This window comes from Hyaloscypha bicolor, assembly GCF_002865645.1.
Source record: "Hyaloscypha bicolor E unplaced genomic scaffold K444scaffold_92, whole genome shotgun sequence".
Classification (NCBI taxonomy): Eukaryota; Fungi; Ascomycota; class Leotiomycetes; order Helotiales; family Hyaloscyphaceae; genus Hyaloscypha; species Hyaloscypha bicolor.
Genome location: NW_020194594.1, coordinates 828,030 through 844,794, shown reverse-complemented (window position 1 = coordinate 844,794; position 16,765 = coordinate 828,030). Strand labels below are relative to the sequence as shown.

At 48.3% G+C, this 16,765-nt stretch overlaps 4 protein-coding genes across 4 annotated transcripts; all 4 read left to right on the top strand.

Annotated features, from left to right (window-relative positions):
* Nucleotides 1–624: 624 nt before the first annotated feature.
* K444DRAFT_664560 (uncharacterized protein) lies at nucleotides 625–2,657 on the top strand (the record flags this gene model as incomplete). The annotated part of the gene is made up of 2 exons (XM_024886978.1): nucleotides 625–1,344; nucleotides 1,396–2,657. Coding segments are annotated over 2 exons (1,631 nt in total), but the record flags the coding sequence as incomplete, so codon positions are not given.
* Nucleotides 2,658–6,802: 4,145 nt separating this feature from the next.
* Nucleotides 6,803–8,504, top strand: K444DRAFT_531884 (uncharacterized protein; the record flags this gene model as incomplete). The annotated part of the gene is made up of 4 exons (XM_024875035.1): nucleotides 6,803–6,994; nucleotides 7,045–7,119; nucleotides 7,167–8,201; nucleotides 8,253–8,504. 4 exons carry the CDS (start codon nucleotides 6,803–6,805, stop codon nucleotides 8,502–8,504), a joined length of 1,554 nt encoding a protein of 517 aa, XP_024735416.1.
* Nucleotides 8,505–10,178: 1,674 nt separating this feature from the next.
* On the top strand, nucleotides 10,179–12,063 carry K444DRAFT_631095 (uncharacterized protein; the record flags this gene model as incomplete). The annotated part of the gene is made up of 6 exons (XM_024883303.1): nucleotides 10,179–10,252; nucleotides 10,336–10,587; nucleotides 10,772–10,931; nucleotides 11,050–11,723; nucleotides 11,821–11,921; nucleotides 11,966–12,063. 6 exons carry the CDS (start codon nucleotides 10,179–10,181, stop codon nucleotides 12,061–12,063), a joined length of 1,359 nt encoding a protein of 452 aa, XP_024735415.1.
* A 49-nt stretch (nucleotides 12,064–12,112) lies between these two features.
* Nucleotides 12,113–14,449, top strand: K444DRAFT_591814 (SSrecog-domain-containing protein). The gene is made up of 5 exons (XM_024878210.1): nucleotides 12,113–12,300; nucleotides 12,403–12,625; nucleotides 12,674–13,188; nucleotides 13,238–13,609; nucleotides 13,656–14,449. The coding sequence occupies exons 1-5, from the start codon at nucleotides 12,293–12,295 to the stop codon at nucleotides 14,221–14,223; spliced, it is 1,686 nt and encodes a 561-aa protein (XP_024735414.1). The 5' UTR covers nucleotides 12,113–12,292; the 3' UTR covers nucleotides 14,224–14,449.
* The last annotated feature ends 2,316 nt before the right edge of the window (nucleotides 14,450–16,765 follow it).

The window sequence follows — 16,765 nt, the reverse complement described above, 5'->3', positions numbered from 1 at the left end:
GCGTCCGCCGGTCAAGAAAAAGAAGACCCTGGCCGCAGCAACACACCTCCTTTCACGGCGAGTCCTAACGTCGAGAAATTTGCTCTCGATCTCTCCGACGGTGCTGTACATCAGAGACAACTGCTTCTTGCCTCAAGTGTATTTGATATTCACTACACTACCCCGACGTCGTATACCAATCGAGTTCTTCCCTTCTCCCAAGGTGCTCATTCTCTTCACTGCTACGGCTGTTTCCAGAGCAGCGGCGCCCTAATGTATTCAATGACGGTTACAGTTTTAGGGGTTGGAACCCCTTTGGAGAAATAATAAGACGTGCGGGAACAGAACCTTCAAGAGGTGATCCTGATCACAATGAGTCTGAGAATTCTCTTTACGTAAAGTACTTGGCAGCCTTATGCCCCCCCCACAAGTTCATTTCTTTTTAGCCTGGTTTAACTCGCTTAATGGCTTCATTTGTCTTAGGCAGCCCTGGTAAGGCTCCTCCATGACGCCACAAGCTGCGTGCTTCCATTCTTGATCCCGCCTGCATATCTTCAAATCCTACTGGAGTGCTACCCTAAGAATAAAAGATGTCGCTCTCCGGAGGCCAGAGCTTTTCTTTCTCCTACATTGAACGCAGTTTCACAATGGCCAACTCATTGTTCCAGTCTTCTCAGGACTATTGCGCTCTAATTCGTCGTTTGAACGACACTTCACCTGGATACAAAGGACTCGATGATTTTGTGAACATTAAGAAGGATACTTGTGGAAGCGCCCCAAAATTCACGATCCTTATAGCCAACACAAACGAATCTCAGGAGTCCGGCCAATCCAGCATCAACCGCCGAGATTTCGAGGGTACCACAAAGTTGGCCGAATACCTTCCTCACCTACAAGACCAAAATGAAGCCTGCAACATCTTTCTGGTTGAAAATGTCTGCCCAGAGACTATTGCTCTCTTAGGTGGGTTTTTTGACATCAATCCGCAGTTCTTCGCGGACCACGTAAAGAATGGAGATTGGTTCAAGGATGGAAATTTGATGGACTTACTTCCTGCCCTGCCCTCGAGCCAGAAGTGGCATGACTTCTTGCAAATACGATTTGTTCAAAGCCTCGCAATCTCCAATAAATCTCTTTCCGTCAACTCAACATCGAAATGTGGGCCCCAAGCTGGCGCAGATGTCACGCAAGACCCTTCCCTGGATTATCTAGTCCCTGACGAGAGCATTACGAGACTACCTCGAAAGGCTGGAAAATTGAACCTACTGGAACGAGGTGATGAGAGGCCGGAATTCCTTCTCTGTACGAAGCAGAATATTGCGGTTTGGTTTGGGAAAAGGAGTTCTCAGTCTAAAGGCTGGAGTGGTAAGTGACAGATACGAAATCTTGAATTACTATAGAGCTAAGGTTCTTCAGCCATTTTCCTCATTGACGCCCCGTTCAAGCTCCCTCCAGGTACAGGATTCTGCGGACCTCCAGTATACCGCAGCTTCATGCGCCGTCCGACATTGGCTAATCCATCTATCAATGACATCGGTCCACACGCAACGAACCGCGAAGCCCTTATCCGCCATCTCAAAGAACGTCTTTCGACAGACTCGCACCGCCGCTTAGCCCGCTCAGACTGTTTCTTCGTCCTCGGTGATCTTTATCAGCTGGCGGCCTCGAACTGGATCGTGATCAACGAATATGTCAACCGAGATATCACAACCATCGAATACAAGCTCGAAAGAGAGGAGCATGGGTTTCGAGATCTCGAAGCTTATCTGAAGGAGTTGTTCATCCACCGCCGTCGGGTCACACTCTACATTGAGCTCATCGACGAGACCAAAGAACAATGTGTGAAACGGGGACCTCAAGCCTGGCCACGAGATCCAACTTCGTTGCTTGGTGCCGAGCAGGCTCGCGACTGGGAGGATGATTTCGTGAATCTTCATGCTTGGTTTCACGCTACGTCTCAGAGGATAGAGAAGATCATCCGGCTCCTCACGGCTTTGGTGGAGATTGGAGAGGGGAAGCAGGGTCTTGTCGAGAATCATGGGATTGCTAGGCTTAGTCTGTTGGCCATGGTGTTTCTGCCATTCTCTTCGGTGGCAACGATCCTGGGTATTCAAGGCAGTTTCGCGCCAGGAAAAGGCAAATTCTGGCTCTTTTGGGTTGTGGGTATTGCCTTAACGACATTCGTTGTTGGAATCTTCTTGCTTTATGATCGGATTGTGCAGCGCCTGAAAGCACAGTTTCCTATGTCGGCGAAGATAGGGCCTAAGAGGAAGAGGAATCCTGGAACTCAAGACCATGAGAAGGGGCTATGGGATTTGAATTCGTAACTATTGTTTCTTCATACTCGAGAACCGACTTTTGTCAATTACTCTTGGACTTGGTGTTGCTTTCGTACTTGGTCAAAAATGTACTCAAAGCAGAGTGGGGGCGAAACAGTACAATGTTTTCGAGGGCGAGTATGTCTGAGAAAAGCCTGAGCAACTCCGGCACACACGGAGAAAACCTGAGCGTTCACCTGGAGGCTATCTATTTTTATTTTTTTATTATTTTTATTTTAGCACTCAAGGGTACCGTTTTGGCTCTCTTAAGGTATGGTGACAAGTCTTCGTCTTGCTTTAATCGCATATTCTCTTTTGGCTCCGATTGGTCCGGGGGACACAACCATACTTGCCGAAAATGGCGATATTTGAATCTCCTATACTCAACTTCTGGCAAGTTCCGAGACAGCTACGCCCGGTTAAGCTATTCACAGTTTCAAATGACCACCGCAGCCGGGTTCAAGGCAGCAGATAATATTTAAGCTCAGTTTGAAATTGCTAGTATGTATGATTACTTACAACCATGAGGTTCGCAATAGCCCAGTGAGACTGCAAACATATGAGGCAATTATTTTATCCATATGCTTATTGCCACTTTGCTGTCCTCTCATTAGGAAACACCACGGATCTTCTCCTTTTGTGGCGCATTGTACCTAGTCGTACAGAACAAGGCGAAAAGACACGCCCGAGTGTGGGGAGGAACCCGCAACACGCCCGACTGAGTAGATTATCCAATCACTGTACAAAACATCGGAATCGGGAACGGCAGCTCCAGAATTTATTCTCTCACCAAGCCTCGTCGTAAAAAAGTCTTAAGTAGTCTTAATTGTTCGCCCATCGAGACCAGGGGACAGCCTCGAAATCAGCCCCCGAACTCACTCTAGAGCAAAACGATTCCAACCCCTGCTTTTAAAGTTTCCCTCAAAATATTTAACGCATTATCCAACTAAACAGTTTTGTCTAGCTACCCGATACGTACATCAACGCATCAACAAGCCTTTGCACGTTATCAACTGCAAATGCAGAAGACAGACGTAATGCCTCCTGAAAAGGTCAATTGGTAAGAAGGCTCTTCCTACTCCTACCTCCAAATCACTGATCACTAATCAATGTTTTTGCAGTGGTGCCAAAGAGTATAGAAAGGTGGTAAAGGTCTCGCTTATTTCTACGATCAAGCACTACTTGCTAGGCTTGCTTCGAGAATGCACAGAAATGACTAGAAAATTATTTGGGCATATCTCTCTCTCATGGGTGTCGGCAATTCTGGCTTTGATATTCCCTATCCTCACTACAACTTATGCATTTTATCCACAATCAGTGTCACACCTTCGCGTTATAGGCAGTTCACCCAGCAGCGCACTTCTCATACTCAGAATATTGTCTGAGGTAGGAGGTGTGATGCTTGCTGCAACGATTGCAGCTGCATTCAATACACTGCAAACTATTCTTGTTGCCCGTAATAACCCTCCTCGCGGCCTCGGCTTCCTAGATTATCTGGTCTTACAAGAAGGATCGGGATTTTCGAGTTTGGTTAGCATCGTTGCTTGGAGAGGGAAAGTTGGAATTGTCACTCGATTATGGAGTGTAGTACGTTTGATCGCAATAGCCTTAGTCCCCGTCTTGAATATAGTGGTTATGAGTGAGTGATAGATAGCATCATACATTTCCATAGATCCCATTCCCAAATATTCTGATCGAAATTGCTGACACCGTTTTAGGCAATGTTGAAACAAGAGCAACCTTCTATCGCGTCGAAACAAACCCCGTTTACGGCTTCGGAATCGGTACTTTCAACGCCTCACTTGCACGATTATGGGCACCAGCAACCGACCTGCTTTACTCAACTGGCTTCAATGAATTTGTATCCGACACTACGAGGACTGTCGACATAACGGAAGGCAGTAACCGGGAAAATTGCGCGCGCCAAAATCACGCACGAATCGGTTCGAACTGTCTGACCACACTTTTTGTTCCTGGGGGAATCGAAAATTCTGTGCAACAAGTTTTAGAAACCAACAACTCTATGGAGGCGGATGCTTACCTAGCCATTGATCAACAAGGCTATCTCTTTGAATTTGAACAGGGCACGCAAAATTGGACGTACAATACGGAAACCGAGGGCGGAGTGTACGGTTCTGAGCTGTTTGCGTTCGCACTTTGCTTGAAGAATGGTGCAGATGGAGGGGTCCAAGCCCGTGAGTAGAATTGCAACTACCCTACTGCGATTAACGAACCACTGACTGTCTGATTAGACCTTACCCTTTGCTCTTTAACCCTAAACTTTGACAAATGCTTTAATAGTACCACCTGGCGCGATGGTGACGGCTGGAGTACAAGCGTCCGAACATCTTACCATCGTGCCACGGTCGCGTACGGCAGATTCAATGGAACGATTTTGTCCCACAAATTCTCCAATATTCCAACAATTGACGCTTCGATAAACGCGACCGAGCTCCTGCAAGCCTTTGACATCATTCTAGGAGCAGACAGCAGCAACACGACTCTCATCAGTCCATTTGCCGTATTTGGCTCTAGGATGCCAGCACTCCCGTATTTTATATGGTGGTATTTTCACGGCATCGACGCCCTCCCGCGCAATGATGCTGCCGGAAACGCGCGGGCAGTCGCTGGGCTACAGTCATTACTTACCCTAACCATCTACCACTGCCAAGCAAAGGACTTTGCGGACCTGGAGCGCGGTCTCGGATTCGATAACAGCACAGCTATCGGAAGCGCCATTCTTTCGGTCTTCCCAACTACGGAGCCAGACACAGCCATATTGCCAGCGGTGCTGAGATATAACATCGTTGTCGGCTGTAGAAGTTTGATCGCATATATTGTACTGAGTGGAGTGAGCTGGCTACTCTGCGCTGCCATTCTCTTGGCTGGCTCAGCAAGCCCTGTCGTCAGGAGAGCAAAGGACACTACTGCTTTCCCGACTCTCGATTTTTGCACCAAATGCGAAGTGCGGGATGACATTGGCGCCGAAGTTTCAATGGAGCAACTCTCGGGATTGGACATTCTTACTATGAAGGAGAGGATGATAGCGATTGCTAAGATGAAAGTAAGACTACTTCAAGCTTAGAACAAGGCATAGGTATGGCATAGGAGCTGGGGAGCTGCATCTTGGCAAGAAGCAAAAGGGCAATTTTCTATTATCTTTGTTAACTTATCTTCTGCTAACTCACAGGGCGTTGAAAGTGTACGGTCTTCATGCTGAAACCGAAGAATGCTCGTTTGATAAGGCGAAAAGACTTGTGTTCAGATAGGAATCACGGGTAGCTCATAGTTATTCTGGTCACGATACAAATACAAATTAAGTTAGCATGGGTTTTCTCGTGCAGACTAGGGCTATAGCTTAATTTATCCAGCATCAGCAAGAAACTTCAGGGCAATGGATTGGAGTCTCTTTGGTAGGACCTAGGCGAGAAAAGGGGAGTGAGAGGTAGATCCCATGAGCTTCACTTCACATACCTGTTGCACGGAATTATAATCTCTGATTTGAAAATTGAATGACGATTTCTAGGAAGGCAGGGAAAGTGTCAAAATTTGATATAAAGTTGACCATTGACTGATATCAAATACTTAATTATATGACTTCAAGAGCGAAACAAGTTGAAAGAAGTGACATGCAGCAGCTTTTGGGACACCACGTCACAAGAGCAAGAAATGTAACCGTGTCCAAAGTTTTGCTCAACGGGGACCCGAGGCTGGAAACTACTTCTATCCATACCTCTTACTGCTTGCTTAAGGCACATTGGAACATACAAAGATCACTATAGCTATTCCAACATCTCTTGCAGGTTGCATGTTGACAGAGGGAGAGAGGAAGCTGCCAGGAAGAGTTGTGCTGTCGCTACGAGTAAACGCGCACCTTGGCGTGCAAATTCAAACAATATAGATGAATATTTTAGATATACTCGGAATGAAACGAGAACAAAATACTGCCGAGCGTGGAATGGGAGACAACTGCAAAATTTTCTCTGTCTCTGTTTAGTGGAGAGAGGTGAACAGAATCAAGTTGATGTTGATGGAGGTTCAGCACACCGGCATGTCACGTGGGTAGCTAGCCATAACCGAGCAAGCGCGACTAGCTTCAATTGAACAATTTCGTCGAGCACAAGGGACCTCTTCCACTTTCGATACACCACCAACAACAAACTTGTTCCCATCCCCTCCGCCTCCAGTCCTCCCTCTTGGACCTACCTTTCGGTTTCGTGTTATCCACCTCCTTCCTAATCTTATTGTATTTCCTCAGTTCGAGATCCTTCTTCGTCCTAGAAAAATTCACCACAGCATCCCTCCACACCCCAGGAAACGCGTTCGATATCCGTGACAGGACTCGACAGCTCTACCAGCGGCCTTCACACCTGTCTCCTGTCCTGCGGAGGCTTCCTTGATCTTTGCACCGTATCTGCGCGTCTTCAGCTCCACAGCAGCTATCCGCCTTCGCCTGTCCTTGAGGTCGACATCTGTCTTCCTCAGCCCCCCAACTAGCAGGCATAATGGCGACCAATGGCAGTTTCTCGCAGCAAGACCAATACAAGAGTACTACTGAGCAGTATCCGGCCACTTCGGGTCCTACTGAGTCCAGCACTGGCAGTGCTTCGGGCAATGACCTCTCGAAGGACGAGGTGGGCTGGTATTTCGTCGAACAGTACTACACCACCTTGAGCAAATCTCCGGAGAAGCTTCATGTAAGTTCTATACCGTTTACTCGAAAGTGAAGCGCTGACGACAGATGTAGCTCTTTTACGGGAAACGATCCCAGTTCGTTTCTGGTCTCGAGGCCGAGGTAGCTCCAGTTTCCGTGGGCCGAAGTGTAAGTTTGCAAGATATTTACACCACTTCACAACCTAACAAATACAGGCTATACAAGAGCGCATCAAGGAACTCGGTTTCCAAGACTGCAAAGTCCGCGTTTCCAACGTCGATTCCCAAGCATCCTACGATAACATCGTCATTCAAGTCATCGGTGAAACATCCAACAAATCTGCCGAGCTCAAGAAGTTTGTCCAGACCTTCGTCCTCGCCCAACAACCTACCGGATACTTTGTTCTTAACGATATTTTCCGGTACATAAATGATGAGGGTGAGGAGGAACTGGTTGACAATGCACAAGATGACTCGGCTGCAACTGGACCTTTGGTTGAAGATGTTGAGATGCCAAAGGCACAACCTTCTATTGAGGAGCCAACAGCTGCACCATTGGATACCGAAGTCGTTGATAAGAAGCTGGAGGAAACCATCGAGACTGCAGCAGTCTCAGAGCCAGCTCCTACCACGAATGGCACGCCAGCTCCCGTGGTTGAGGCTGAAGACGCAACTACTGCCACCACGGCGGAAGATGATGTTCCCACCCCCGAGGTTGCTGCTAAGGAAGTTGAAGCCGAGATCAAGGAGCCCGAGAAGCCAAAGGACCCCGTTCCCAGCCCGGTAATTACTCGAGCTCAGTCCTCTACCAAGCCGACACCAGCCCCAGCCACAGCCCAGCCAGCAGCTCCCCCAAAGCCATTGAGTTGGGCAAGCCGAGCGGCTGCTGCATTGGGACCCTCTACAACGCCCAAGCCCGCCGTACCAGTTGTTGCCCCCAAGACCTCGACCCCGCCTGCCCAGACTCGTGCTGCACCTCCAGCCGCCAAGCCTGCGCAATCCTCAACTCCAACTCCGGTCGCCCCCAGCGAGAAGGAGAAAGAAAACAACCCAGCTGGAGCTGGATGGCAGACTGCAGGTAGCGAACATGCCAAGCGCCAGAACAGACCGCAGTCTATCTCTGCCCCCCCTGAGAAAGAGGGCACAATGGGTTATGTCAGAAACGTAACTGATAAGGTCGGTACTGAGGAGTTGAAGGCGGCTTTGGCGGCTTTTGGTCAGTTAATCTATTTTGATGTCAACCGTAGCAAGGTAAGTTAAACACTATTCTCAATCCAATCATGGCCGCTGACAGATGTGTAGAACTGTGCCTTTGTCGAATACGCGACTCCTGAGGGCTATCAAGCTGCCGCCGCTGCCAATCCCCACCAAGTTATGGGAGAGCCTATCTATGTTGAGCCTCGCCGACCCAAGGCTGGTGCATATGGAGGAAACGGATATACCGGAGGACGTGGAGGCATGAATCAGCGAGGTCGGGGAGGATTCCAGCAACGTGGTCGCGGAGGCGGAGGAGCTCCTCGTGGCCGAGGCACGAGCCAAACTACCACTGCATGAACTCTCTCAACATCATGCCCCATCCCGAGTCATCGACCTCCTCCTTTTTCCCCAGCGCCATAACATCGTCATTGTACCATACTTGAACTTCGGTTCTTTACGACATTAAGACCTGTACTCTACCGACTTTACACTTCTTCAGCATGCATTCTACCGGTCTCATCTACTCATTTCCACGTTGTCCCTCAAAGCAAAAGTTCTGCAAACTTTTTATCATGCTCTATGCCCTGCTTCCGCGCGCGTCATTTTGCATTTTCAATGGATGGGCTGAGGCTTCAAAATTGCAATCTCGGGAGAGGAAGCATTTTTCATCAAAAATCTACTGCGGTGCTTTTGTTAGCATGTTTTCCGATTCCCCCTTTCCTATATCATGACATTGCTGGGGCCGCATGGCATGTTTCAATGTGGCATAGGTCTTGGTGAGCGATGGCTGGGAAATATGGACGGATGGATAGTTTAGCGGGATAGGCTTTGGTGGGCTGGTATTGGAGTGTTGAGGGAGGAGAGTGAATGGATAGGTGGGAGGTCCGTGCGATGAAACATCTGTAATTATTCTAGAGTAATGGCAGAAAGTCAACTAGATACATTCATTCCTCTATACCTTTTATGGCTTGAATGTTCGTCAGCCCTGGATGAAGATTTGGATGGCAGGCTGCTAGCTTCTCCGTGTAAGCCAGCCCATAGGAAGTCTCCCGAGGCCAAGGATCCTCTCTGTTTGAAAAGGAGAAGGTTCAGGCGAATCCACGATCGCTGATTCAACACAACTTGCTTCCCTCCCGCTTCCACAGATAGTTACGCCGAGCGCCATTCATCTTCAATGCTCCCATATCCTCCCAGAATAATCTGACTGGAACTTAATTCGAGTTGGCCAAACTCAACCCAGAGCAAAACACCGTTTGACACAGATTCACTGCAAGGCAGATGCAACGATTCTGATTTAATCCCATTTGCAAACGTCTCGACTATTCCAAAGACATCGGGTCTTTCCGGACGAAACGAGATGGGATGGGATGTTGGAAGGGTGAGGCGTTTACGAGTCAGGGTCCACGGTTTCTTGGGATGTTACCAAGAGTTTATTGGGTTGTGAGCTGGAGTTGAAAGAAGGCGATGGAGGACAGATTAATTGTTCTTGAAACAGTTGAATTAATTCTCACTTTGATATCCCTGGTTGCTATGAGGTTTGAGGAGGGGATCCTAGTGGGAAGCGGTTCCCCGTATCCCCATTGTCCAGAAATTGCGGTACAGTTTCCACTTGGTAGGCTATATACGTTCTGGGCGTGAGGAGCATTGTTTGCTATTATATGTAATCGCTCTTTTAATTTAGATTATTTGTTTCAGAAGACCGTATTATGAAAAGATCGAGATGTTGTACATACCGGTACTTCGATTCCCTGTTTGATGTCGAGATCTGACTTCCTTAGCCGGCTTGTGGCTGCTATGTTCATGCATTAAGAAAGTTTATTTGAGCAATGTATTTATAATGTCTCTTGAGCAAGTCTTCTAGAAGAAATACCAAAAAGTTATAAGTAGGGAGGCCGTGTTGCTGAAATTGGAAGCAATGAAAGATGAATGAGAATAAGGGAATCTTTGTAGGACGAACATGAGAGACTTAATGAGACGCGGATACGGTGTAGACAGTGCATAAGGATAGGAGTATTAGTTTCGTAGATAGGAATGCGTTTGGAGCTGCCTGGCATCAGATGTCTGAGGGGCACTTCCGAAGCGTGCCATTCATTGGGACTGCGGTTGTGAGTGTTCGTGTATCCAAAGGGTCTTATATTAACTTTCATTGTACCGACTCTGACAATTTAAAGCTCTCTTATCAATGAAGACATCGGGTCGTCTCCAACGTCAGCTGGGTTGCTACAGTCTGGAATCTCGGCTCAACGTCGGGCTTTCTGCTTGTTGGACGACTCTCAGATATCTTTGGCCGTAAATGGATGGTGATGGGAACGTCGGTGCTTGGATTGGTTGGAAATATTTTGGTATGCACAGCTCAGGGTGTGAATGGGCTCATTGGAGCGAACATGTGTAATGCCCTGGCAGCTGCTGGTCAACTCTCATTTGGGGTTGTTCTGGGAGAGTTAGTGCCAACAAGCAGAGAGGACCAATCGTCACTCTGTTCTTTCTCTTGAATCTGCCATTGCTGATGAGTTTCCATCATGGTTACGGTAATCTAGTCTGATGAGAAACAGTCTTCGGGCCTGTGATTGCAAGATCGTTCATACCTCACACTCTATCTGACTGGAGATACTCTTGCTATTTAGGGATTATCAGTCTGTAATGGCCCTTTTGCCGTACCAGTTCATGTATCATCCGCTAACTTATGATCAACTCCATGTTCATGGGAAGAGCAAACGTCAGCAGACGGCCGAGATTGGCTATGGCGACAACTTTCTCTTCGCGATTGGCATGATTCCCTTCCCAGTGGGTCTTTCATGGGTGTTGGGGGGAGGACTGTCTCCCCTGGGAGAGTGCTCAAGTACTCTGCCCACCGCTCTTTGGCATTGCGAGACTTGTAGCTCTGATTGTTTTGGTACCTTAGGACATTCTACTCTCTGAGATGACCAGTAATCCTCCTTCAGAACCATTTATTGTAAAACAGCAAGCTCTGATCCCAGTCCGACTCTTCACGAACATTGGCTACGTTGCCCTGGTAGGTTGTGCCACAATCGCAGCCATGATCTACTACTCGATGACAATCCTTTGGCCAACTATTATTGGAACAATCTTCTCAACAGATATTCATACAATTGGTTGGCAATCCTCCGTTGTTGGCGGAGGAGTTCACCTCGGCCGAGTCCTTGGCGGTTTCGCTCTCTCCTACATCCCAAAAGACAAACACCAAGCCATCATCGCATCTTATCCGGCCTTCGCAGTCGTCGCATACCTATCGCCAATCTCAAAGGGAAATTACGCTGCTTTCATTGTCCTCGGAGTCCCGGGTTGTACTGCGATCGGCTTCGTGGACAACATCACCTTCCCCGTGACACTGGTCGTCGAACCCCATGACATTGGCCATGTCAGCAGAGTCCTAAGTTCTATTCGGACATGCGGTGGAGCGACAGATCAAGCACTTTACGTCTCTGTTCTTCAGAACAAGATTGCAGTCTACCTTCCTGAATATGCTACGCCAGCTGTACTTTCAGCCAGCCTTCCGTCTTCGTCACTTCCGGCTCTCTTGGGTGGTATTGCCACTGACAACTTCTCCAATGCCTCGTGTGTTATCCAGAGATCATTTAGGCCTTAGGACCGCAGGTCATGCGGACATATATCTCAAGCTTCAGGATTGTGTTCTATGTGACGATCCTGTTAGTGCCTTGTTGATCTTGGCGGCTTGCTTTGTGCCAAATGTGGAGATGTTCTTAGGATATAATGTGGCCGAGAGGTTGAAAAGTTTTTCTGGGGGTGTTAATAGTAAGACAGCTTCAGTAGAACAAGGTGAGATGAAAATTGAGCAGGGTGTTTAACAGCAGCCCCAGCAGAGATGGGGAATACCCGAGAAAGAACCGATATACTCGGACATGAAAACCTCAAAAGCACAAGCGCATCGGATTGAATTCGCGTTTCCAGAAGGGGGCAGTAATACACAAGTCCGTGTTAAGCTTAAACCACCCAAAATCCTCGTAGAAAAAATATTTGGGTTTGCCCCCTAATCACGTGCTTTGCTCTCCACTTAAAATTTCTGGGCGCGTTCTGGCGCGACCCCGTCTTTACCACTTTACGCGTCCTCACCTTTCCTTCGACAATCCTCAACACTTGCATCAAGCAAACGGAATCTGTTCGTCATGGCCATGTAAGACCTTACCGTCCTTCTTCCCCCCATCTCCAGATCTGCATCACCGAGATATCCTGGTACAATGGAGGAATCGTTGACTGACCGAGCTCGATACGATAGGGAAAGTTTCGACAACATCTACCTCGATCTCTCGAAGGAGTCGGGCAAGTGCAGATTCGCTGAGACAGGTTTTGGGTGGAAGCCTTCTGGCGGTGGCGATACCTTTACCCTCGATCACTCGAACATCGGCGGCGCACAATGGAGTCGTGCAGCGAAGGGCTACGAGGTCAAGATTATGTTGAGGACTTCAGGCATTGTCCAACTGGATGGATTCGTTCAAGAGGTGAGATCATTTTGCATGTACTTCGGGGGCAATAGCTGATAAACTTAGGACTTCGAGCGCCTGGGCAAGGTCTTTAAGAACTGGTATAGCACGAATCTCGAACACAAGGAACATGCACTTCGCGGATGGAACTGGGGCAAAGGCGAGTTCGGAAAGGCTGAGTTAGCTTTCAATGTACAAAACCGCCCAGCCTTCGAAATCCCATACTCAGAGATCTCGAACACAAATTTGGCGGGTAAGAACGAAGTTGCCGTCGAATTTGCGCTGCCGGCGAATGGTGATGATACTGGAACGAATGGAGCTCTGGGTGGCGCGCGTGGAAAGGGCAAGAAGGCAGGTGCTGGGAAGGACCAACTTGTTGAGATGAGATTCTATATCCCTGGTGTGACGACGAAGAAAGAGGCCTTGGATGGAGAGGATGCGCCTAGCGACGCTGAGGAGGCCGAGGAGGAGCAGAATGCGGCGAATCTATTCTATGATACGCTAATGGAGAAGGCGGATATTGGAGAGGTCGCTGGTGATACATTTGCCACCTTCCTGGATGTGCTGCATCTTACTCCTAGGTACGTAAGAGTTTCATTCATCATTGAACAGAATTGACGTTTTGTACAGAGGTCGTTTCGATATCGATATGTACGAAACCTCCTTCCGGTTGCGAGGCAAGACATACGACTACAAGATTCAGTATGACACTCTCAAGAAGTTCATGATTTTACCAAAGCCCGACGAATTACATTTCATGATCTGTATTGGTCTCGATCCTCCACTTCGGCAAGGCCAGACCCGATACCCTTTCTTGGTTATGCAATTCAAGAAAGATGAGGAGGTTACGATTGATTTAAACATGACGGATGAATTACTGAAGGAGAAATACGATGGCAAGCTTCTCCCACATTACGAACAGCCCTTACACGAGGTCGTCACGCAAGTCTTCCGAGGTTTGACAGGAAAGAAAGTTAATCAGCCCGCCAAGGATTTCTTGAGGTAAGCAGCTCTTTCGAGTAGTTGAAGTCAAAGCTTATAGTTGTAGTCACCACCAACAATTCGGCATCAAGTGCTCCATCAAAGCCAGTGAAGGCTTTCTTTACTGCCTCGAGAAAGCTTTCATGTTCGTCCCCAAGCCCGCGACCTACATCGCCTACGAACAAATCAAAAACATCGTTCTCTCCCGTGTTGGGGGTGCCGTCTCCGCCTCGCGTACCTTCGACATAACCATCGAAATGAAAACAGGCGCCGAATCTCAGTTTTCAAACATTAACCGAGAAGAACAAAAGCCCCTGGAGGAATTCTTCAAAGTCAAGGGTCTCAGAGTCAAGAACGAGATGGATGAAGATACTTCTGCTTTACTTGCAGCTGCACTTAGGGACAACCCCGATATGGCATCCAGTGATGAGGAGGTTGTGGCTGCGAAGGCGGATAGAGGCAGTGCCGACGAGGACTCTGAGAGCGCGGATGAGGATTTCCAGGAGGATAGCGAGAGTGATGTTGCGGAGGAATTCGACTCTGCGCATGAGAGTAGTGGAAGCGATGACGAAGAGGGAGGTGGAAGTGATGCGGAGGAGGAGAAGAGACCGAAGAAGAAGGCGAAGAGTGGTTGATTTGACGACCCAGGGACGGAAAAGTTGCATATTCGGCGTTTGGTGGAGAATTGGAGAAGCGATATTTGCATGCCTCTACATATGATAATATTAGGTTTCTGAGCCAGGAGCGGTTTTGAGGCCAGAGTGAATAGTGACACTGCTCACATTTACGGGGAAGTCTTCCCCACAGTAGTTGCCCTACTTTCATTTGAGATCCCAATCCGTATCACATGACCTGTCTGCTTCTCCCGTCTTGAATACATAAACCTCCCCTACAGCCTTCCGTGAATCACCTGCTTGGATTTGAAAATGATGGAGAGGCACGGGGGTGCATTGTCTGGAGAATTGCAAGACGACCACGGGCGATGTTGCAAGGAGAGAAGCAGTTGACACACCAGTCAGTCTTAAATTACCAGCGAACGTTTCTTCTGTGCGCCAAGTAGGTTTTGAAGAATCGCGGTCGATTATTATTTCCAGTGAGTACTCGTTCGCTGTCAAATGTCTTAATACTTGTTTTGTCCCATTTTGGCTGCTTTATCAGTATCCGATCTGACTCGCGCCTCCCCACCCCTCTACCCTCTCATAATTCCCCACAAAAACAACTGCAACTCTCTTTAAAATTGGTGCCATAGCAAAGAACCAGAGTGCAAACATCAGCTCACTCACGGCCACATTCAACATCCAAAGCGTAATGCCGGAGAAGCTCTTTCGCTTCTTCAATGCCTTTCCAAATCGCTTACGCGCATCTTCTTCAACGCGCATCCTCTTCAACGCGCATCCTCTTCAACGCGCATCCTCTTCAACGCGCATCCTCTTCAACGCGCATCCTCTTCAACGCGCATCCTCTTCAACGCGCATCCTCTTCAACGCGCATCCTCTTCAACGCGCATCCTCTTCAACGCGCATCCTCTTCAACGCGCATCCTCTTCAACGCGCATCCTCTTCAACGCGCATCCTCTTCAACGTTCTCCCTCGCGCCAGAACCCATCCTCAACATCAGTTTCTTAGATTTTGAGGAGGTTGTCTTACATGTAAGGTTATCGCGGCACATGGTAGCCATGCGATGAGGAAAGCTAGAGGCTGATTCCATTCTGGCTCCGCTCGGCGATATCGTTGAGCTATTCTCTTCTGAGCTTGCGGGTGTCGTGAGACGCCTGCGAGCGCAGTCAGAGAAGTGACAGCCAAAATAATATGCTCACGAATGCCTTAATTGAAGTTTCGAAAGAGTGTGGGACGGCGGTTATTATACTCTTAGGTATTTAGTGTTTCGCTTTCAGCATTGGGACCGGGCAAGGCGGTGGCCCTCGACGCACAGAGGCCGCCGATCATTGTTCTTCATAAATCGCTCATTATCCATTTGAAATTCTTCTTGCGATTCAGATCGGCGTATTGGCAGAAACGGCACACTGCCCGAAGGGAGCCGACACGACCCTACCCGAACGAAGCTCACTTCGGGCCACCACTCCATCAAGACGCAGTTCATGTGGCAGGTACTACCTCACCATGAGTCGATTGAGAATTTCACATTTCACTTCTCGCCGAACCTGGGGACCAGATTCGATCCTGCGCGTTGACCATTCTCGTTCTGGTTCTGGAGGGCTTAGCATCAACCTCCCGTTTATCGAGTTATCGCTCACTTTCCTCGAAACAACGCACAGTACCTCATGTGAAGAACCTCGAGAAATATCGATCTCGTATCCGGTCCATCGCCAAGCCCTGTTTTCCAAGCCTTGTCTTCCAATCCCTCTTGAACTCCGTCAGCAGATCCTTGCTTCTTTTTCATGATGACAGTCTCAGCATAAATCCAAAATGGAGGCCGACTCTCAGAAAGCTATGGTACAGATTTTGGGATCCGATTCCTGCATTCGTGTCCTACAAACGCGCATTCATCACCGACTCAGAAATAGCGGAACACTTCTTGACTCTTAATCTCGTTTGCTCTCAGCAGCTCAGCTACAGGAAGAAGGCCATGGAAATCCTGTTCTCTTGAAACAGTTGACACTTTTCCATATACATCGGCTCTAGTCTCAAACCGAGCTCTGTATGAACCTCTGCACAATGTTGTTCAGTAAGACGCTATTTGCGTAATTCGGAATGTCTGGGACAAGCACGCCGTTTCCCCATTCGACACATGAAGGCCACAGCCTTCTGCGAGAGAAAAGAGGAGGGCTTTATTGAGACTTGGTCCGGGGTGGCTTTTTCCACGATGACAAAGTACGAAGGTTTACAGGGGCTCGAAATCGCTTGGGTGATTATTACGACTTCGGCTTTTTGAATTAGTATCTCTAGAGCCACAAGATTGCCTGTGTGCTCTGTGGGCCAGAAGGAGAAGTTGGACTAGGGATTTGTCTAATATGGACGCGAAGCAGGTGTGCATGAGCTTAAGACGCGCATGTGTTGAGCCCAGGGAGGGAATTAAGAGGAATGAGAGGGGTTGTCGCTTGGGTGTGTCTCAAATAGGTAAGTTGCGTATTTGTTAATGTCTAAGAAGTCAAACCTAAGAACACTTTATATTGCAGGTAGGGCAGGAGAAGATCAAATGCACATCGGGTGGGAAAAG

Coding starts and splice junctions, on each gene's coding strand:
- K444DRAFT_591814 (XM_024878210.1), top strand. Junction 12,626..12,673: donor TGGATGGATTCGTTCAAGAG/GTGAGATCATTT, acceptor TGATAAACTTAG/GACTTCGAGCGCCTGGGCAA. Junction 13,610..13,655: donor CCCGCCAAGGATTTCTTGAG/GTAAGCAGCTCT, acceptor TTATAGTTGTAG/TCACCACCAACAATTCGGCA.